Source organism: Aulonocara sp. 'chitande type north' Nkhata Bay, linkage group LG6, assembly GCF_057382095.1.
Source record: "Aulonocara sp. 'chitande type north' Nkhata Bay isolate Kocher_YH1m ecotype deep benthic linkage group LG6, A_spYH_male_GT1.1, whole genome shotgun sequence".
NCBI classification, from domain to species: Eukaryota; Metazoa; Chordata; class Actinopteri; order Cichliformes; family Cichlidae; genus Aulonocara; species Aulonocara sp. 'chitande type north' Nkhata Bay.
The window spans coordinates 9,618,097-9,642,252 of record NC_141349.1 but is presented as its reverse complement, the minus strand read 5'-3'; the positions used below and the strand labels follow the sequence as shown (position 1 = coordinate 9,642,252).

Below are 24,156 nucleotides of genomic sequence, written 5' to 3'. Positions count from 1 at the left end.
CAAAGATATTTGCAACAAACAGACCTTAGTGCAAGAAAGTTTCTTACCAGCAATACAAGACATAAATACACATATAAACATTACAAGACATAAAAACAAATCAAAGATATTTGCAACAAAAAAAACTCAGTGCAAGAAAGTTACTTACCTGCAATACAAGACATAAATACACATATAAACATGATAAGACATAAAAACAAGTCAAAGATATTTGCAACAAAGAGACCTCAGTGCAAGAAAGTTACTTACCAGCAATACAAGACATAAATACACATATAAACATGATAAGACATAAAAACAAGTTATTAGATTATTCTGTTATTATATGTTACTTTATATATGTAATCAAAGTAGTTGAATTAGAATACTGCTGTAGATCACATTATACCCTTTAATATAGAGTGTGTGAGCTGTATGTAGTTTAGTTCTCATTATACTTTTGAGTTAACAGAACATATTCACATATTAGTTCATTAGATAAATGTGCATCACTCTGTATCCTTGATCTGCTGGGAATGTGTTACACTGTTTTCTTGACATGCTTAATTGTTGAATCATGAAGAGAAGGTTGTAAGCAGGAGACTCTGTGTCTAAAGACAGGGGAGATAGACAGACCACATTCCACACCCCCACCTTACAGAAAGCAGAGAAACAACTGCCGAGGTCATAACTTAGGCGCTGTAACAGAGAAAAAATGTGATGTTTTGGCTTTTACGACTAGCTGGGGGCCACTAGAGACTATAAAAAGCTGAGCAACCCGTCACCATTCTGAGACATGTGCCTGACCCTCTGGTAGCATCTCTCCCGTCCGGACGTTGTAATGCTCTTATTGTTGAATTGTATGGAAATAAATGATTGTTGATTGAGCATTGATACACCGAATATTGTCCTTCCTTCAGCCCAAAGATTCAAAGAATTGGGAGAATTCAACAAAGTGAAAAATATTTGCAACAAACAGACCTCAGTGCAAGAAAGTGGGGACGGGGGACTGTGCCTCACTGCCCTCCCCTTCTCCAAGAAACCCGTCTTCAACCGAGTCGAGAGAGCCGGGAACTTGTGAGGTGTGCATGTCCTGGTGAGCCTCCACCGTTTTATGGGTGGGTGCAGCCTCGACTGTACAGAGACAGACCAGACCAGCTGCACCACACAGACACTTCAAACCTCATCTGTGGACAAAAAACATATACATATATATATATATATATTTACACACACAAACACAAACACACACACACACACACACACACACACACATATATTCAAACCTCAAGGACAAAAACCAGAGGACAAAAACTACAAGAACAATATAAATATGGAGAAAACTAACCTTAGAAACATGCAGGGTGACAGGAGACATGAGGACAGACAGACAGTTAAGGCTGTGTGAGAGTCAAGTTCACTCCTATATATGACCTCCTATCGCAGAATGCGTTACTGTGACAACGCAGGCTTTGTGCTTTGAAGTGTGGTGATTGGTGACGTCATTGGAACGGCCTGTGATCTTACGTCACACTAGGCCGGATCAATTTGAAAAAGGTGTTTTTGTCTGAAAATGCTCGTGTCCAAACTACCGTTTTGACAGAGTTGTTCCAGCACTGCGCATGCGTGAAACGCAAGGTGACTCGACCTGCCTCATTTCTGTCTGCCGTTTATTTACTTTCCGGCTCTTTGAAACATGCAGCAAAATGAAAAGGAAAAGCGACTAGTTTTTTAAATGGACTAACAATGAGGTGGAGTTGTTGCTGCAAGTAATACAAAAGTACAAAGTTACAAAAGCGATTGAGAATTAAAGAATTTGAAGAAAAGCTATCTGGAGGATGTACAAACTGATATTAATCTTTAACGGGGCTGTCACAATTTATCACATGATTGCATCACTTGACTAGGCTATGTCCACATGTATGGGTATTTTTGAAAATGTAGATTTATCTATGCGTTTGTACCTTTCGTCCACTGAAAACGGAGAGTTTTAAAAATTCCTGCCTGGGTGGAGATTTTCAAGAACTCCGTTTTTGCGTTTACTATGGACAAGGAAAACGGAGAAAACGCAGGGTCAAAGGTGTGCGCCTTTTTTGACGTCACACTGTGCGCCAAGTTATTGTTTCGGTGAAATTAATTTCTACAATGGCGGACTTAGACAAAATACTGTTAATTTTACTCTCTGTAGTGTTTAAATGCTTACATACACAGACAGTTACGGTCCCTCCACACATAGTACTCGGTTCTGCTTCTTTGCGCCGCCATCTTTGTTTACTCTTTCCCGCCCAGGCGTCTAGACATCTGATTGGCCAACATTTCTACACGGTTAGGAATATAGCGCCACCTGTTGCTTTGGCATGCTCCTGGCAGCATTTTCCTTTTTTTTTGGTGTTGAGGTGTGAATGGGATTTTAAAAAAAAAACGAAAAATCTCAGTTTTCAGAAATACCCGTGTATGTGTGGACGTAGTCTACAATGTGTCATTGTTTTTAAAAAGGCTCCAGTTCGCTTTCCACAATGCTATGCGAAAACGGCGTCAAATGTATACGCTTTGGAGAGCGTTTTCAAAACGCTGCGCTTTCCTTGACCGAAAACGCTGTCTCAGTGTGGACGGAAGGCCAAAACGGAGAGAAAAAGATGCGTTTGAGTGATGAGTCATGATAGCATTATAGGCTGTTCACTTTTAAGTGTGGTAATTAGAAATATTGCAAAATAAAATACACACAAATATACTGTAAGAAAAGGCTTTATTTTTTAGTATATGCTGAATTATCAGTTTCAAAGCTACTCTACCAGAGTTTCACTAAAAAATGAAACAAAGGATATGTTTTAACCCTTTCATGCATGAATTATGACAACCTCTCAGCGAATAGCTTCTCTAAAATCAATAGAAACCCAACATTAAGTTCAGCTGAAGGTCAAACTGCAACAAAAAACTCTATAATCAACAGTTTACGTTAAAAACAGCTTCTTCTTTTGGAAAATAAAAACAAAAACGAACAGAAATCCTAGTACAGTACAGTTCCTTTGTATCGTGCTGCTGCCACCTGCTGCTCTGGGGTGGGAACAACAACACTTTGGATTTGCGTTCGTTATCAGCAACAAATGAGTTTTACTTTTGAGGCTGCAGTTTTTAGTTATGTTTATTTGTTGGATTCCATCAGTTTTTCTTCGAAGAGCCGAAAGACTTTCAGTTACTTATGATAAACTGTTTGTCTTATACAAACAGATAAATACAGAAAACAAGGAAGAAAACAAAGCTTGTATTCTATTTGATTTTCAAGATATTGAACTTTATTTTTTCCATTTCACCGAGTTCTTTTTTCCATGTACTTTTTGTCCAATAATTTTTTTTAATAATCAGATTAATGTTTATTTTAAAATTAAGAATTATTTATATTTTTTCTATTTGCTATATACTGAGCTGAAACATCCTTCTGTGTAGTCATGTAACACATTATTTTAAAATAATATATTTTAAACAGGTGGATGCAGGAATTAAGTGTTAAAACAGAGTCTTGTTCCATTTAAGCTATCTTTATTTCACATTTATTTGTACGCAATAAATACAGTTAACCATCCATGGGTGTGTAAATACGACGCCTGGCAGCCTCCGCATAGCCGACGCTGTAAAACGTGGGAGTTTTTACGTCCTTTTTAAAAAAAATGAATTTCAGATTCTGACTTGATGCATAATCAAGACCAGTAAACAGGTTAACAAAAAATTCTCTAATGGAAAAGAAACTTTAGGTATTCTTTTAATACAACAGGGTAAATGCAAACTTCAAAAATAAGTTTGATGTCATTCAGATCTCAAGGAGATCAACGAGAACGCAGCGTCACAGCTGACGGATACCTCTTTTCCTCTGATCAGATTCAGCTACGGTTTAATTGTTTTTCTTTTCTTAAAATCCTAATTCTAAAAACAAAAAAGGGGAAAAAAGCTGTGCCATTACTTACACAGATATCCATCTCTAAGCTCTCCGTAAATTATCAATACGATCGATAAGTCATATCTCAATCAAAGACACTACAATGGCTATTTACGGCTAAATAACAGGAAGTATTGATACCAATACGGCTGGTAAACAAACATCAAAAAGGAAATATTGAACAAAACATCCACAATACTGAAAAGGAATAAGAAGACATCAGAAAGTGCTTCACTATAGATTTTAAACTGGACAGCTAGCAGCTCAGGATGGTTTCCTCCTTAAAAATAAAAGGCATCTTTAAACTGCACATGCTCAGTGTAAACTGTCCTCCCCAACAGCGACTGTTACTGGCATCATTAGTGTCGTAAAAACAGTTTTTCTCTGTATTATGCAACATAAAAACAAAAGAGTTAGACTGTGTGTTGCCTCTTTCATATCAGATTTTGTATGTTAACTGAATTTTTTTGTGTCCTTTCTTAAACCGATGGTGATTTGCTAATAGGGTCATTTTGTCTCAACTCAAACAATTTTTAGAATTTTTCCTGGTCCTTCCAACCATGAAATTAAATCAGGATCTGTCATCAGGGAAATGTACCACAAAAAAATTCTAGGTACAGTGGGGCAAAAAAGTATTTAGTCAGCCACCGATTGTGCAAGTTCCCCCACCTAAAATGATGACAGAGGTCAGTAATTTGCACCAGAGGTACACTTCAACTGTGAGAGACAGAATGTGAAAAAAAAATCCATGAATCCACATGGTAGGATTTGTAAAGAATTTATTCGTAAATCGGGGTGGCAAATAAGTATTTGGTCAATAACAAAAATACAACTCAATACTTTGTAACATAACCTTTGTTGGCAATAACAGAGGTCAAACGTTTACTATAGGTCTTTACCAGGTTTGCACACACAGTAGCTGGTATTTTGGCCCATTCCTCCATGCAGATCTTCTCGAGAGCAGTGATGTTTTGGGGCTGTCGCCGAGCAACACGGACTTTCAACTCCCGCCACAGATTTTCTATGGGGTTGAGGTCTGGAGACTGGCTAGGCCACTCCAGGACTTTCAAATGCTTCTTACGGAGCCACTCCTTTGTTGCCCGGGCGGTGTGTTTTGGATCATTGTCATGTTGGAAGACCCAGCCGCGTTTCATCTTCAAAGTTCTCACTGATGGAAGGAGGTTTTGGCTCAAAATCCCACGATACATGGCCCCATTCATTCTGTCCTTAACACGGATCAGTCGTCCTGTCCCCTTGGCAGAAAAACAGCCCCATAGCATGATGTTTCCACCCCCATGCTTCACAGTAGGTATGGTGTTCTTGGGATGCAACTCAGTATTCTTCTTCCTCCAAACACGACGAGTTGAGTTTATACCAAAAAGTTCTACTTTGGTTTCATCTGACCACATGACATTCTCCCAATCCTCTGCTGTATCATCCATGTGCTCTCTGGCAAACTTCAGATGGGCCTGGACATGCACTGGCTTCAGCAGCGGAACACGTCTGGCACTGCGGGATTTGATTCCCTGCCGTTTTAGTGTGTTACTGATGGTGACCTTTGTTACTTTGGTCCCAGCTCTCTGCAGGTCATTCACCAGGTCCCCCCGTGTGGTTCTGGGATCTTTGCTCACCGTTCTCATGATCATTTTGACCCCATGGGATGAGATCTTGCGTGGAGCCCCAGATCGTGGGAGATTATCAGTGGTCTTGTATGTCTTCCATTTTCTGATGATTGCTCCCACAGTTGATTTTTTCACACCAAGCTGCTTGCCTATTGTAGATTCACTCTTCCCAGTCTGGTGCAGGTCTACAATGCTTTTCCTGGTGTCCTTCGAGAGCTCTTTGGTCTTGGCCATGGCGGAGTTTGGAGTCTGACTGTTTGAGGCTGTGGACAGGTGTCTTTTATACAGATGATGGGTTCAAACAGGTGCCATTCATACAGGTAACGAGTGGGGGACAGAAAAGCTTCTTACAGAAGACGTTACAGGTCTGTGAGAGCCAGAGATTTTCCATGTTTGAGGTGACCAAATACTTATTTGCCACCCTGATTTACGGATAAATTCTTTACAAATCCTACCATGTGAATTCATGGACTTTTTTTTCACATTCTGTCTCTCACAGTTGACGTGTACCTCTGGTGCAAATTACTGACCTCTGTCATCATTTTAAGTGGGGGAACTTGCACAATTGGTGGCTGACTAAATACTTTTTTGCCCCACTGTATGGTCTAGTTAAATTATATTATTAAAAAAAAATTATTTAAGGTCCCATATTTGAGCAAACACCAAAAAGAATTTGAAAAGTACTCTACATGCTTTATTTTGTCCATTCGTCCATTGTCTTCTGTGTATCCTTAATAGGGTCATAACTATAAACCATTCAGAAAAGATTACCAAATGTTTTGCAGTGTGGCGGTCCATGTCCATGTTGATTTCTTGTCTATGGAATTAATTTCTGTTACTATCAGTCTCCTGAAAATTACAATACCACTACAATACAATACTAACTGGCAAGAGAAAATATTTTGTGAATGAAACATAATTCATGTTCATTATTATTATTATTATTATTACATGAATGCCTATACTTTCATTGATATTTGGAAAGTAGTAAAATATTTTTTACTACTACTGTATAGTTAAGAGTTTAATGATAATGTATTATCATATATCATTGCTTATTTATTTTTACAGTATCCACTAGAACAGCGGCATATGGAGCCTCTTGCAGAAAGGCAGAGAGGTGACAGTCATCATCCTGGCAAACTAACCACAAAATATCAAAGTTAACCTAATAATTCAAGAGGAAAATATTCCACATCAGTTTTATATGGACTAACATTACTGTTCTGTTATGAGTTTAAGATTGAGCTTCTTTTAAATGCTTTATATTCAGTTTAATCTTCAGTCGCACTGGGGATTAATAAAGTAAACAATCTCTCTGTATGCCTGTGTAGCTATCTATATTATAAGACATTAAACTGTATTAATTAAATAACAAATAAAATCACAGCTGAAGACTTGAGCACCATGTGACATGATTAACTGTTCGCAGGATTACTAAAATGATTGAAACATGAAGGTGTTTTGGCAAAAAAGCTGGTCAAACATTAAACTGCAAAACTGAAAGTGCTGCTTGAGTCTGAACATTTTCAACCCACCACCAGAAAAAGATGCTGTTCTCCACAATATGTAAATAAGGACAGAGTATAGGCGATATCAGCAGCTGTATCAAAATGAGAATTTTATATCCCCCATAGTTGAGTATAGGCATTCAATCCAAAAGGTCACATGTTGTGGAGAAATAATGTGAATCTTTTGTGCAATCAAATGTTTTATTTTTATTTTAATAGCACAACAAATAATACATTTGTTAATAAATCTTATTCAGACACAAGTTTGCTTGTTGCTTGCTTCCTCACAAACGACCATTTCTGCTCCTTACATTCATCACCCTGAAAACAGCACAGTGAACAAATCATACTGAAACACTGTGTTTATTTCAGTTACAAAAGTTATTTTTATTTTAGGTTTCATGAAACACATATATATTGTTGGCAGTACTTTAGATGAAGGCAGCATGCTGCTCTCAGACTTACACTTAAACTCAAAGGGTCTATAATCTCTAAACTGATATATTTTACAAAGAAATCCTGTCTGGGCAGCGTCTGGATTTGGACTTAAGAGCTCGTTGGCATTTCTAAAACAATAGCAAACCTGCACACCATACATTGTTTTGTTTTTTGTTTTGTTTAAAGTTGTAGATATACATTAGAGACATGGCAGATTTGCATATATTCTTCAGGGTCTGCAGTCCTTTTCTCTTCTTCTGTGCTCCTGTGAGAATCTAAAACAAAGGTCACATAAATCATGGGGTTAAATTGATGCCTGTGGGACAAAATTACTCCAACAATATTCAGGACAAATTTATTTTTCCTCTGCAAAAAAATGAAATTGAGTACAAAGCATGTGAAACTTTTCTGTCTTGTGTTGTGTTCATTTATGTCTTTTCTTTTCTCTTTAATGTTTCTGTCCATTATATGTGCAAGAACAAACTTCTGAATCACCTCTTAGTGATAAGTGTCTACAGTTTCCTTTCTCGTTTGGCTCTGGACGAAGGCAGTCGCACTTTTCTCCTCTCCCTCTTCCTTCTCTTTCCTGCTTGGCTTCTCAATGTCCTTGTCTAGTCTCGTCTACTTTTCTACTTTTGCCCTGGATGACTCTCACGGTCTGTTACAACCTAAAAGAGGAATTATGGATTTGAACAACTGGTCTCTGAATGCAATTGACACGCTCTTCTCAACGAGAAGCCTGGGCTTGAGTAAGTCCGAGTGTCCTAGAGGGACGTTCCCCTCTGGATACACAATGGACGGGTGGAGGAACTGGAGGGTCGTGTGCCTGGCGGGACTGTCAATCGAGAACATTGTAGACATCTACCTTTTCGGAACCACGATAACAGGGTTCTTGTTGTTCGGAGTTGGCTTGGCCCTGGCTTATCAAAGATAGCAGAATTGGCTTTTCAAAACCCCACAAGGCTGCCCGCTATGATGGAAATGATGGGACGGGTCGTGACTTCTCAAAATGGGCTCATTGAACGCAGCACGGATAAGATCTTGGAGAAGCTCACGGCAGTCTCTGCTCTCTGAGCACAAGATTGATAACATCTCAGAGAAGCTCTCCAACGGGAGACTGAGAGACCAGTGACGGACTGTTAGACCAACTGTGAAATTGACATGCAGTTGTTCGCACTAAAGGAAAACCACCATCATTTCATGCAGCTACCATATCGGTGTCAGCTGTGGTCTCAAGGCTGGAGCTGATATGTATGTATGTTCGGGGGGGGGGGGGGGTTGTGTAATATTTCACTGCAGATGTGTAAACATTGCATGTGACAAATAAAAGGCTTGATTGAATAGCTTCAGACTTATGTTCAAAGAAAAGAAAAGAAGCCCTCAAACCTCTACTCTACTTTATGTGTTGATTTAATGAGCGAGTTCACTTTGTTTCTCTCTTCTCTCAAACGTCTAATCTCTCTTCCTCCTCTTCCTCTGTGTTTTATTCAGTCGTACCGTTTACAGCAGCGAGCAGGGCTTCTTCTTGACCTTGGCGGGCTGAGGGCAGAGGACGGCACGAATGGCCTCATCAAACACAGTCTTCAGACCACGCTGGGTCAAGGCTGAGCACTCCAGGTATTTGACTGCATCTATACATGCGAAGACACATATATGTTAATAAAAGAAGAGAAAGAACTACAAAGACAAAGTAAGAGAAGAAAGGTTTGCTGGTAGTGGAGAAGAATAAGTTCAACTTTCAAAGAACACTATAGTCAACTACAGCTACTATACTTTTACTGTGATGCCAGGAAATGAGGGGAATAACAAAAATTTGCAGAGGCAGTCAGGCTACAAAGTTCTCTAGCATCTTCATCTGCTAGTTTCATATCTTCACTGGTGAGGAGAGCTTCAAATCTTAAAGTGCTTTTCAAGCAAATAAAGTAAGAGTGACTGACCTATCTCCTTAGCCAGAGCTAGGCCCTGTGGATAGGTGATAGGCGCCAGCTTCTTGTCCTTCAGTTTCTCAATGGTATCCTTTTCATCCCTCAGATCCAGCTTAGTGCCAACCAGGATGATGGGCGTGGAGGGGCAGTGGTGACGGACCTCAGGGTACCACTGGCAGAATACAGAGTAAAGGAAAACTAAATAAGAGGCAAGAAAGGGGAACACGCAAAATCAAGGAACGTGTTAGAGGCAAAAAACAGAATCAAAGGCGGAGGGAGATGAAGCTCTGATGCCAGGTGTTACAGAAAGGTGGATGAAGGCTTAACACGAAAAACAATGCTATGAAATGAGAGAAATACATCATCCAACTCTCACACACAGCATCAATCATTCATTCATATTTATTTTCAGATCTGTTTGGGTTTTTCCTCCATTTCTTTATCCAAGTACCTATTATTTTTCTCTATAATAAATTACTATTTTTCTCCTCCCTCTTATTTTCTCAGGTAAACCACAAGCCAGTGATTGTTGTGGGCTATGACTGGTAAATCTGTGTTGTGGAGTAGCTTGCTCACAAAGCAGCTATTTCCATGGAGTTTTGGGGTATTACCTGATGAGATCTACTGCTGTTTCTTTCAGTCACTTTATTTTCAGCGTCTTACCATGCTAATATTTAACCAACTGTGGAAGTTTTAATAAAACACAGTTAGAAATTTGCATATTTCTGTTCCTTTTGTTCCTTTTTACATTTTGTTCCTTGGCAGCTGAGAGACAGGCCTCATAAAAAACAGCCAAAACTCACCTTAGCTCTGACGTTCTCATAGGATGCCGGGCTAACCAGGGAGAAGCAGATTAGGAAAACATCCTGGATGGAGAGACAAGGAGACAAAGAATTTGAATAGCTGCTGCAGTTTTAATTAGCTGACATGTTATATAAGTTCTGTCTGTGTAACTTTATGTCCATTACTTCTTGCCAAGCTCTAAAAGTTGAGTTCTCACAAAATTGAAATGCTTTCCACATTACATCTGGAAGAAAGCATATCTTGCTTGCATTTGTTTATATTTATTATAACATTTATATTTACAATAAACAACATGTTTTCCATGTATTTTCTTGATTTTTCTACTGTTTCTTCTTTTCAGACATCTGGGCAGATATCAGACTGAGCAGCACTCATCACTTTTGGCAAGTTTTGTAATACTGACAGAAGGTCTATATTAACCTAAAACTAATCAATTAGTCATGGTGCCTAAACCCAAATAAACAGAAACTTGCAAAACTAAACTGCAAGTCATAAAGTCATAAACTTGACTAATAACTCATGATAACTAATAAAGAAACTAATAAAAATGGTCTAACACTGGATTCAGACCCCTGTGTCCTTACTGAAAACTAAGCGTAACTCCTGTTTTGGACGTTTTGGATCTATTAAAGTCGGCTATTTTATTAGGGACAAAGGTTTTTTGAAATGTCCTTGAGAATGCAGTTTCACAAGTGCTGACTTGAAATATTTATTTCGAAAGGACGAAATTATGTTTCGTTTCTACTGTGGAGAAGATCAGGTTAAATGTAAAACAACTACTTCAGCTACTCTACCACATGTTGTGTGTTTATCGTAGTTATCTCATGGCTAAAAGCATGAAAGTAAGTGGTACATATGATACACATTGTTTATAACACATAATGTTAAAACCCCCTTGTTCTAATGAGCTGTACGAGTGCTTTGTGTGTGTATGTGTGATTCTGTACCGTCTGTGGGTAGGACAGTGGGCGGAGCCTGTCATAATCTTCCTGTCCAGCTGTATCCCAGAGGCCCAGGTTGACCGGCTTGCTGTCCACCATCACATTAGCTGAATAATTGTCGAATCTGTGGGGAGAGAAGAGAAGGTCAACGATTGGTCAACCAGTCTCAGGCAGCCTTTCATTTCATTGGTTATTTATTAATTAAACAATCCTTCAGTTCACTGATTGTTTAACCAGTTAAACTCCTATAATGGGGGAAAAAACTACAACCATACTTGAAATATCACTGTTCACGAAAACATCAACCAACAACATTACTTTGGTTAGTTTGACACACAAGTCATATTAACCATGTCTAGTATAAGAGCATAACTGTTAGGGTGCCTGGGTCGTCGACCCAGTGTTTTGTGTTTTTGGCTCTTTGATTTTGTTTATTTCATTATATTCTAGCTTTGCCTAATGGCTTATAGGATTATTCTTAGTTTAGGTTCTCTGTGTGTTTTCTTTTTAGAGTTTTAGTGTTCTTGTGTCGCGATCTACCCTCATTTCATGCTGTGTTTTCTATCTGTCCGTCTGCCAGTTCAGGTTGTTGTTATTTTCAGTTTAGTTTTTGTATTCTCAGTTTTGCCAGTTCTCTGTTTGCCATCTAGCAATAAAACTGAGTTTGAGTTTACTTTCTGGGTCCGAGTGTCTGCACATTGGGTCCTCCTTGCCATCACTACTGCCTGCACACAGCCTCAACACGACAATGACACATAATAAGGCAGGGCTGCCCTCGTGTGGTCACAAAGAAGCATAACAGTTTAATTTCTCAATGTTGGTGTTTATATTTCTGGGTTTCCAGTTTAATATACGGTGGGTTCACATGTTGCTAAATAGTTGCGCCTGAAGAAGTAAATGTGATGACTCATAGTCATTTTTATGAAGTTCTGGTCCTTCATGTTGCAGAGTGCAGCATTACATCACTGAAGATCTGAGGTTTAATATAACCTGTCTAATAATCATTTATTGTGCTTCCCTAGATCTTTTATTGCCTTCATTCTAATATGGCTTACATGTAATATTTATGGACTGTGTTCCTTTATATGGTTTTATTTTTTTTATTTTATGTGAAAGTTTGAAGTAGGCACCAGCACCCACTGGTGGAAGAAGCATTCAATTTTTTGCTGAAGTAAAAGTGCTGATCATTGTAGAAATATTCATTTTATTTCTTTCAATATTTCTTTCAATATTCTAATGTCCTGCATATTCCAAGTTGGGCTTAAATTTCTGACTGTTTACATTATAGATTGTGCTAATTATTAATTTGCCAATTAAAACTTTTAATTTTGGTTTGTAAAACTGTAGAAACAACAAGCAAAGTGATTAATGAGACTTAATGGCCAAAAAGGTTGTATAGTGTTTTAAACCAATTGCCCAAACCTCAAGAATATTTACAATAATAAATAATAATAATAATAAATAAATGTATACAGGAAAATGGATCAGATTGGATTTGAAAAACAGTTGCTAATCGAGTAATATTGTTATCTTTTTTAAACATTTACTATGGAGAAGGTTAGTTTATATAAAAACAATGCATTTAAATATGCTTCACATATTAGATTCATATTTAACTGAATTTTACATTAAGCTGTTCAAATGTCCATTCAAAATGTAGCAAAACTATTGTGTTGCATGGACATACAACACTCTAGTACTTGACTTGTTCAATTCCAGCGCTGTCAGGACCTCAGGTGCACAGCGATATTTATTGTTTTAAAAAAAGAAAAGCCCATCTCACTTCTTTCCTCTTTTCTTTCACCGTGTGCAGAAAGCAGCTGACGTTTGATCAAACACGCTTTGAACCACAAATATGTTTTAATAACCTGCAGGCTGCTGCCAGCCCAAACCTGCCTGTGTTACAGTCAGACATCTCCAGATGGACTGCAGCACATGTGTGCATCTTCTCTATAATATTTGTCCGTGTGTCCTGACACAGTGCACAACTGATCAATGAAGACATGCGCATGTACCTGTAGGTGCCTCACAGAGAGACCGCGAAAGTGTTTATGTCTGTATTTCTGTGTGTGTAGATGTTTGTTTGTAGTACTCACACAGTAGGAATGTACTCTCCGGGGAAGGCATTGGTTGTGTAACTGATGAGAAGACATGTTTTACCCACAGCTCTGTATAACACAAGTAAAAAGACAAAGAGAAGTCAGGAAAGAGACATAGAGAATGACAAGAAAAAAACACAAGAGACAGTAAATGTTGCTATTCCATATATATATATATATATATATATATATATATATATATATATATATATATAAGAAAAAAATATATAGTACTGACAGGAGATGATGCAATATGCACGCCTATACACATCAGTCACACTCCAAGTTTAAATGTTTTCTGGAAGTGCATTATATTTACTCTGTGAGCAACTCCCCCAGTTCCTTTGTTGACGTCATTGTTCGAAAATACTGTCACGGTCAAAAACAAAACATTCAACAAATACAGATTTCATGGGCACGCTGACATCTGTAAACAGTGTTTTTGTGTTTCTAATTTGCAGAAATTCAGTGATCTGTGTTCAGCTTGTCCCAGCATCCACAGTGATGAAACTGCATGGCTGCCTGCAAGGTGATCCAGCAAGTATCAGCTAGCCTGCTTCTTATTTAGTTTCCACAGATTTGCTGCCAGCATTTTCAACAGCAGCACAAAGAACTCGAGGCCTGGTTTCACTGCAGCACTCATATTTCATGTTGATTACACTCTGGATACATCTGATTGGTCATAAGCTAGGAGGAGTGGCTTCAGTCTTTTTGTTTCATCAAATTTCAACGTGTTGTCGCCTCTTGGCCAGGACTCCCTTGAAAAAGAGGTTTTTAATCTCAATGGGACTTTTCCTGGTTAAATAAAGGTTAATAAATAAATAAACAGAATTCTGTAGAGTCTCTTATCTGACAGACGGAGATCAGAACCCCTGATTGGATCAGTCTTTATCACACTTATTGATAAATAACCTTCTTTTTTTTTTGCTTACATAAATAACCAAGCAAATCCAGTCTGCAAGGAAACCATCAGCTCGTCCTTTTTTCTCAGTCTGCCTGTGACTCTGTGCCATAAAAGACATTTGTGACGTACAAGCGTTTGTCAAATAAAGCAGGTTTATACTGGTCTTCTCGATGGTTTTGCTCGAAACTCTCACATACTCCCACCTTTTACTCAAACCACATTAACACAATAGAAATATTTTAAAATCCCACAATAAGATTAATAATTTTGTGGAACTTTGAACTATTATCAGACAGAAGAAATTGAGCTTCCCCCATTCTCTCCCCCCAAAAACCTTTTTATGTTTAATATGTAAATCAAATAAACATGTTGGCATATTTCTCATATACAAAATAATTTTTGGTTTTCATATTTAATTCTTTTAAGTATTATTATTATATTGTATATTATTAAAAGTAGTTATACAAAAATATGGAAGGGATGACACATCATTATTATCAACTGACGCTTCCATTGAGGGATCTGTGGGTGCACTTGTTAGCACGTTTCTTTACTTTCATGGCTGCTTAGTGTTATAGTACAAGTGTACTGAGTATATATTTTAGTGTTTTTCAGCACCAACATTAATAACAACAACAACAACAACAAACTTTTATACTTTGTGGCTAGTGAATTAAATTTTTTATTAATTATAAAATCCAAATATGTTCTGACTAGAAAAAAAATGCATGACACAGAAACTACAAAATGACAGTCATTCCAAAAGTTAGCATTTTAAAAAAGACCAGCACTGCTGACGAGATGACTCAGTAGTGATATGAGCAACGCAGATAAGCGTCAGAGTGCCTGTGAGCATTTCTGTCTTTGTGAGGACAACTCTGAGTTTTAGAGGTCGAGTCTGATGAAATGTTGTCAGTTTGTAACTTTTTCCAAAGGCTCGTGTGGGTTTAAGATTTAGTCTCACTGTTAAGGTTAAAACAGGGTTTAGGTCGAATGCAGAGGTTGAGTCAGGGATGTGGGTCACACATTAAATAATGCCACTAAAGGGTCTCATAAGTATAGCATTACATGCGTGTGCTTTGTGGTCGTGTGTGAGTCAAAAAGGAACCGCGCTGTTTCAGAAGCATCGGTTTGAGCTGAAAACAGGAACTGGCCACACCGAGCTTTCAAAAAAAAGGAAAGAAAAAAGATTTCTGCCTCACATCTCTCTCTGTCTGCTTCATAATCTGCTTTTCCATGAACATGTTTTATCCTATCGTTTTAACCTATTGTGACATTTCATTTCTTTTGGTCCCGTCTAAAAAGAATAAAAAGTGAATATATGGTGATGAATGGTTTCAACCAGACTGAGGCCAAATGGTGTCAGTTAGCTAGCTGCATAGCTCTACAACTGCATGTAAGAAAAAATAAAACTGAGTAAACTTTAATTTCTCAAAGGAGGCTTGACTTTTTTGTTACTCATTAGGTTTACTTTATTTTACAAATTATATCTGTAGCTGTATAACTGTTGTGCTTTAATTGTCATATAGCTCAGTAGGTAGAGTGGTGGCCCCATGATCGGAAGGTCGGGGGTTCAACTCCACTGAACGGCTACCCTAAGGTACCCCTGAGCAAGGTACTGTCCCTACACACTGCTCCCCGGGCGCTGCATTGGTGGCTGCCCACTGCTTCACTGTGTGAATGGGTTAAATGCAGAGGAACTATTTCCCTATGGGGACTAACACATATAACTGCTAACTCAGCACTCACTTTAGCAGGAGAAGTCAATTAAATTCAATTTTATTTATACAGCATGAAATCACAACAACAGTCGCTTCAAGGTGCTTTATATTGTAAGGTAGATCCTACAATAATACACACAGAGAAAAACCCAGCAATCATGTGACCCCCTATGAGCAAGCACTTTGGTGACAGTGGGAAGGAAAAACTCCCTTTTAACAGGAAGAAACCTCCAGCAGAACCAGGCTCAGGGAGGGGCGGGGCCATCTGCTGCGACCGGTTGGGGTGAGAGAAGGAAGACAGGAAAGAAGGCATGCAAGAGACTGTCTAATATAACAAGAAGTACAAATCTGGGCTTCCACCTTCACCGGGATGCTCACAAGTCCTTAAAAATGTTGTATGTGCAGCAACCAGTGGTAAATTGTCTTTCTCTGAGTTTTAGGAATGTGACAGCACCACGAGCCACTTTCTAACATCCGACATTTTGACTTCAGGCATGAAAACAGCAGCAGCAGACAATTTCCTGACAGAGGTCAGCTTCAACCACCACAACCAGCTACTGCTTATACACCCATGTAAGTTTCAGAAATGTTTATATACACTTGCACAGGGACGTGTTTCTGTCCTTAACTGCCCTGCCAGCAGAAAGCAACAGAACGCTAGCTTTTTCCGAGAAAAAGCGACTTCGCTATAAGAATCACAATAGACAGAAACTTCATTTTATTTCAGTTCAGGCACATTAATGATGCTTTCTTTGAAAAACAGCAAGTTAGCTGCTGTCATCTCTACTTTTCAAGGACTATCTTGAAAACCTGTCAAATTATGTACAATACAAATAGCTGTGGTGTGGCTCTCCAAATTTATTTTCTTTCTAGTGTTATATTTAATTTAACATTTATAACCCACTGCCCCATTTGCCTTTAAACGCACCTGTTTGTTTTGTAAGGTTTTAATGAGTCAGTCATCAGACTGTAGGATGTTCATTAACTTGGCTGCTAATTAAACCATACGCTTAAATCATTCACATTACTTCTGTTGTTCTTATTTGAAATTATTTATTATTATTTCAAATAATTATTTCTTATTTAAAACTCTTATTTGTGGAGTAAAATGGGTTAAAGAAGATGGATTTTGCAACACAGCTGATGAGCTCTGATTGCATTTAAATGCTTGTGCTGTTAAACTGTAAATACCACGACTCTTGCAGCAGACTTCCCTACAACATGAAACCGACTTCCTCTTCTCCATCAGCAGTTAAGTTTAACTACTGTGTGTATGTATCTATATATACACTGTTAGCGCCTAGCAGAGGTGATCAAAAATGAGAAATAAATGTGGAAATTACCACCACCATCATTAGCTTTCTGGCTGTCACATGAAACAATACAGACTTTCTAAAGGGCTGGCTGGGTATTTGCAATGTAGCTTTCAAATATTTTAAAAGGCAACATTTTGAAAACCTTTTCACAATATTTCCTTTTATTCATATGGGTGCAGGTGTAAAACTGGGCACATCTCCAAGCTCTTCCTCCTGCTTGTGTAACCCACTGAAGTGAACTGACTGCCTTTGTCTTAGTGTTGTGTTTTTAATAGAGGTGAACGAATTAATCCAAATATTGATACAGACACAGATATTGGTATCAGATTGATTAAGTGCTTTAAGTTCAGTCTGTAGTCCACTGAATCTGTTAAATAAATTATTTCTTTTGCACATGACATAATATTCCTTAAACAACCTATTAAAAAAGGTCTAAACCTGTTTGTGTTGACTGCAGGTCTATTTTATTTGTACCCTATAGAATATTTAATAACAGAAGCTGACCCAACGTGCTTTTGAGACATGAACAGTAAATTCTGGGTCTCCAAAAAACCCAGTTTGAAAATTCACGAGAAACTAAAAGGTGTGTTTTCTTGTTTTTTCTAATTATTGTGGAAAGTAAAAATCATTCAAATGTTTTTAGAATTTGCAAATTAATAATGGCATGTCTCATAAGTCGTGATACACTGCACTTACCTATATAGGCTTTCCTTATAGGTTAAAAGTGCGAGTATTGGTATCCGCAGTACTGACCCTGTATTTACTTGGTATCTGGATTGTAAAATTTGCAGTACTAGTTTGTACACAGCACTAGTTGTAAAGAAACAAGTAATAAAGGCGGAACTGAAATCTAGGTCAAGTTCTGGAGCGGAGTCAGAAGTAATGAAACAAGATCTACAAAAAGTTCAGCATGTTTACCTCTGCAGTGTTTATTGTAGCAGCATATTTTCACGTCAGTGACTTATTATTACTAATGCTTGTTTGTTTGTTTTACACATTTTGTCACTTCTTTTTAGTGAACTGTCTTTATTGACTTTAGCACACTTAAATTACATAAAACCTTTTTTTAATGGAAGCTTTTGATTGGCAGCTACTAAAAAACAGCTTCTTAAGAAAAACAACAAAACAAGTTATTTAAACACAACAAAAAAATTATCAAAGTATGGTTAACATAAACCCTGACTACTGTTGGTCTCCTGTCAACAGACAATAATTGATGCTTGTTTTGAACACTACAAAGAATATTTGAGAAAACACACAATTAATTTTTTTAAATGTCAAAACTTAAATCATGTTTTGGATTTGTTTAAATCACTTGAACTGTTATTTTTCATGCAAGGTCTTTTTCATTAGCTGACAATCAAAGGCTTTCAATTTAAAAAAAGGGTTTTATGTAAATGTAGCGTGGTAAATGAAATAGAGCCAACACCACATGTTTCCCTTTCCAAATATTTACACACGTCACTGTTACGGCTTCTCTCTCTGCATTTTTTTTAAATCAGTGTCACACACCAGGAAGCTCTGCACACACGCTGCAGTACCCGTGTGCTACCTCTGGATGGTGAACTGCATGTGTTAAAGTGTTTACTGAACTATTTTTGAGAAACAACTGTAGAACTTCCGCTTTACAATTCCCTTCACTTTAACAGCCAGCCATTTTGCCCCACCTTCAACGATAAACGCATTTGATGGCAGACGGTGGCTCATCCAAACTTCTTACGCGAGCACATTTCACCCTTTAGGGCAAATAAATTCAACAACTTTTCAGATGTCAAAAACACAATGAGGTTAATCATTTACACGTTTGAGCTTCTGCTTCTTTATTGCCTCTTCTTTTTTTAGTCATACTTTTTTCCCACTTTGTTTGTATTTTCTCAACTGATCTTTGTGGCATCTATCGGATTTTCATCTTTGAAGAGGAGTTCTGCTGCTTTAAAGCATTTTCCTGCATGTTGTGGCCTGCATGGCTCATCCAGCGCGCTCAGTGTGAATCACCGCTGTCAAATACACACCTTAAGATCTACATGTTAACACTGGACATAAAACACAAGTACAGAAGTTTCTTTTACACTTTTACGCTGAACCGCACAGTAATCTCGCTGAAGTGGATCAAACTGTTGCTCCTACCATGTGACAACCTTTGACAGCTCTATCTGATTACCCTGAAATTCAGAGCCTGGGGCCAATCCCCATTTATGCGTCAGCTGGGCGACCACTGTGTAATTCAAAGCTTGAAGGCCCCTTTAATTTATAACACACTGGTTAAAATTAGTAAAATAATAGCATACCCATCTCCCACGACCACACATTTGATAGCCTGCATCCTGTTCCGCTCAGCTTCGTCTGTGCTCTTCACTCTGAAACAGACTCAGAGAGGAAGGCCGAGAGACGCTGAAGAGCATGCAACTACAGGAAATTGTTGCACACCTCCCTCCCCCTTCTTTTGCTGCTTCTTTTTTTTCTTACTCAGCCTCTCTCCCTTCATTTTTGCACTCATCGCCTTCTTCCTGTTTTGTTCTTTTTTTCTTTCAAACAACAGACCTTAAGCTGAAAAGATACCAATACCAATAAGACACCCATAAAAAAATTCATGTGAAGGGTGTTGAAAAGCAGTCTCTGTTGCAAGAGAGAAGAAGCTGTGAAATGGCTACAAAGAGGAAGGTTCTGCGAACAATAACAGCTTTATTTTAAACTTCCTCTTCTTTTGGGCATTTACCATTCAGTAAATGCAGACCAGCATGTCCGGAACATATGGAAGTTAAAATTAATCTACCTCAAATTTCAATTTACTATAAAAGATTGAATTCCATAAACCTCATTAATTAAAGACATGCACTCACACATTTCCCTTGGTTTACACAACATAACACTTACTCACATTCACTTCCTGGTGTTTTCTGCAGTATGTGTCTAATGGTTACCTTCATCTTAAAACAACATTAAACCTTGTTATCCCTCCTGGTGCACTCCTGATACTATAAAAGACATGTATGTCCTCACAGTGTGAGTGATACAAGTACCCACCTGAAAATAAGTGTTTATTGTCGGTTAACTTCAAGTTATGTGTCTGTAAATGTGGTATTGTGATGCTAACCCAGCATCCTAAATGCTGTCCTAATGTATGCATGGGCACTCCCACCTCATCATAATCCAAAAACATGCATCTAGTCAAGTTCAAATTTACTTTTTTAAAGATTTAAAACAACAAGTAATGCACATGAACGCAATACAAAATATATACACAAGATAAGATAAGATAAGATAAGATAAAACCCTTATTAGTCCCACATGTGGGAAATTTGTTTTGTTAAAGCAGAAAGTGGACAGTGCAAAGTTACATAGCAAAAATTAGAAAAACACAGGAATAGAATAAGATAACTTCACTAGCTGGGCCACGTCCTCATCTTTAGGTTTGACAGCGTTTTAGTAGGTAAAGGTGAATGGCTTTGACATGAATTGAGCTGCGGTTTGGGGAAGGCCTCGAAGGGGACTGGCGATGGCTCCCAGGCCTGGCAGATCCCCATGAACTAAATAGAAGCGAAGAAGTTAAAGAATGGAGAAAAAGAAGGGAGGGAGGGGCACGTAAACGAGAATGAACAGCTTGCAGAACTGGGGGAACCTATATAGATGACAGCCAGAAGGAGCGTGTTTGGAGGTGTGGTCCCTCTCCTGAAATTTCGATACATAATCTCCAAAAGAATGAGAATAAAAATACTGTACATAATAGAATTTAATAGAATAAAATACTATCTAATAGAATAGAAATAGAATACAAATACCATATACAACTGAGTAAAATACAATGTTGTCAGATAAAGAGTATTGCACTTAGTGTTATTGCACATGTGTGGATGTGTGTGCTTGATCAGTTGAAGTCTTTGTTGTGGAGTCTGACAGCAGTGGGGAGGAAAGACCTGCGAAATCTCTCCGTCCCGCATCGTGGGTGCCGCAGTCTCCCACTGAAGGAGCTGCTCAGTGCTGTCAGAGTCTCCTCCATTGGGTGGGAGATGTTGTCTAACAGGGATGACAGCTTGGCAACCATTCTTCTATCACTCACCACCTCCACTGGCTCCAGAGGGCATCCTTGAACACAACTGGCTCTCCAGAAAAGCCTTTTCAGTCTCTTCCTGTCCCCGGCAGAGATGTTGCCATCCCAGCAGACCACCCTGTAAAAGGTGGCTGAGGCCACCACAGAGACATAGAAGGAGTGGCCCTTCACTCCAAAAGACCTGAGTCTCTGCAGCAGGTACAGCCTGCTCTGCCCTTTTCTGTAGAAGGCATCTGAATTATGAGTCCAGTCCAGTTTATTGTTCAGATAAACACCAAGGTACCTGTAGCTGTCCACAGCCTCAATGTCCATACCTTGAATGTTTAGTGGTTGTAGTGGAGGATGTTTGTGCCTTATATTTTATTAGTGTTGATCTGGAGGTAGTTCTGCTGGCACCAGTCCACAAAGTTGTGGGTCAGTTCTCTGTACTCCTTGTCGTCCCCATCAGAGATGAGGCCGACTATTGCAGAGTCAACAGAGAACTTCTGCAGGAAGCACTGGGTGGAGTTGTGGGAGAAGTCTGCAGTGTAGATGATGAAGAGGAACAGAGCCAGAACAGTTCCCTGTGCGGCCCCCGTACTGCAGAAGACCCTGTCCGACATACAGCCCTGAGTTCTCACATACTGTGGTCGGTCAGTGAGGTAGTCCAGTATCCATGTAGTGGGGTGATGGTCCACTCCTGAGTTCTCCAGCTTGTAACAATACAAATCAACAATAAACATGCCCTGAAAAACACAATAAATCATGAACTCTAATAAATTTAAAAAATACCATCAAATAAAACAATAGAAACAAACAAGACCGTGCTTGCACAATAAAGGCCAGGATATACTGTACCAACAAGAATAAGTAGGTTTTTTTTAGGTGTTTTAAAATATTTGGGTGACTGGGCATCTCTTATGTGAAAAGGTAGGTTGATCCAAAGATTAGAGGCCACCACTAAAAAGACTCTCTCACCTCCCATTTTTACGCCTACATTTAAGAATCTACAAGAGCAGTTGGTTCATAGACGTCATTGATGTAGTCGGGGTGTATGGCTATAAAAGTTCAGTAGTAGGGTGCAGTAGGTGCAGTTTTATTTATATATGTACTTTATATTGTAAGGTAAGTCTTTAGAATAATACAAAGAAAACAGAGAAACCCCAAAAATCAGAAGCAGCTGAAGCATGTTGGATCATTAGTACAGCCTATGAGTACTATGAGAGAATTATAATAGTTGAGCCTAGAAGTAATAAAAGCATGAACTAGTTTTTTGGCCTCACTGTAGTCTTAAAATAAAAAATGGCGTTTTGAGGTGGGTCTTGTGATGGTGCAATGCTGTTGTAATCATCCTGTTTCTTTCCTCTCAAAAGACAAGCTGATGCATTGTGTACAGTTTGCAGGTGATGAAGCAACATGGTTTGTATAGGCAGACATAGTTGTAGATCATCTGCAATGCAAAGTAAGGAGAAGTTGTGTTTTTTAAAAAATGGTAAATGGCCCGTATTTGTATAGCGCTTTTCTAGTCCCTAAGGACCCCAAAGCACTTTACACAACCAGTCATCCACCCATTCACACACACATTCACACACTGGTGATGGCAAGCTACATTGTAGCCACAGCCACCCTGGGGCGCACTGACAGAGGCGAGGCTGCCGGACACTGGCGCCACCGGGCCCTCTGACCACCACCAAAATGACCCCAAGGCAATCATATAAACAGAGAGAGCCCTCAGTTACCCCAAACAGTTAAAAGCCTGTCATTAAAACCTCTTGAAAGGGCTTTTTTTGGGTGTAATACTCTGCTTGAAACCAGTCTAGATTTTCTTCAGAGATACTACTAAATGTTTATAAGCATTAGATCAACAATACCTGGCCCAAAGATACTGTTTCCAGGAAGCTGTAAGATGACGGCAAATGTTGAACTATTTCCATTAAGCAAGACAAAAACACGCCTTCATACAACCACGCAAGAAAAACAGCATTTGTGATGTTCATCTCCAACCACTAGATGGCACTTTAGCAACAGTTTTTGCTATTGACTCACGTTTAAAACCCTGAGCTTGTACAGCACAGTTGCTCTTCCTTTATCTTTCACAGCTATTTAAACTATTGTTTTTCTTACATTTGTTCGACTTCTCACATCACTTTTTTTGAAAAAAAAAAAACATTATTCAGAATACACATTAACACCTCGCTTTTATAATAGTTATAATGTCAGGTTTAATTATGAGGACTTTATATTCACATGCTATTTTTTCCTCCTGAATAATTCCTTGAATAATTTTACTTCCGTTTCCAAAGTGTGTTTAAACTGCTGTAAAACCTCAATTTGTGTATGGTTACCTTGGCAGGATGCAACATGCAAAATTCAACCCGTTAACTACTTGTTGGTTTTTCAACAGTGCGAGCTTTCAGCTGTCAAATCAGCCCGAGAGAGAGAGTACACTACGTTAAGCAAAGCAGGAAAGCCACACAGCCTTCAAAATAAAGGTATCACATTTTAGTTAAATAAAGTCACCTGTAATTGCGATAAATATATCTCAAGGCTTCGTGGCTCACCTCATCATATGATAACATGATAGTAATGCTTTCCAAACTCGTCTCCTAGCTAGTTTTTTCAGCTTTGACGTACAGAAAACACTCGAAGATTCAACTACATAACAGTGGAAGATATTTGCAGATATCTCAGGTCCACAAACCTGTGCAAAAGAGTTTTTTTCTTTTCTTTTCTTTTTTACACCTGTGTTTTACCCCGACTGTTTCTGTTAATATGCGTTTAAAAACATAAATGGAAAAGTTGACTTCTTGCATCCTGAAATGAAACATGAAAAAAAAAGACCCTCTTTGATCAAATTAAATCTCTGACAAATTCGTTTATTAACCCGTTTATTTTGAAGGCTGACCTGTTTGCGGTCTCGTGTATGAGTGGTATTGTG

At 38.5% G+C, this 24,156-nt stretch overlaps 1 protein-coding gene across 1 annotated transcript; it reads right to left on the bottom strand.

Annotated features, from left to right (window-relative positions):
• Positions 1-8,235: 8,235 nt before the first annotated feature.
• On the bottom strand, positions 8,236-19,627 carry rac2 (Rac family small GTPase 2). The gene is made up of 6 exons (XM_086294868.1): positions 19,480-19,627; positions 13,248-13,319; positions 11,158-11,275; positions 10,210-10,272; positions 9,419-9,578; positions 8,236-9,112 (listed from the first exon to the last, which is right to left on the bottom strand). The coding sequence occupies exons 1-6, from the start codon at positions 19,512-19,514 to the stop codon at positions 8,982-8,984; spliced, it is 579 nt and encodes a 192-aa protein (XP_086150994.1). The 5' UTR covers positions 19,515-19,627; the 3' UTR covers positions 8,236-8,981.
• Between the last annotated feature and the right edge of the window lie 4,529 nt (positions 19,628-24,156).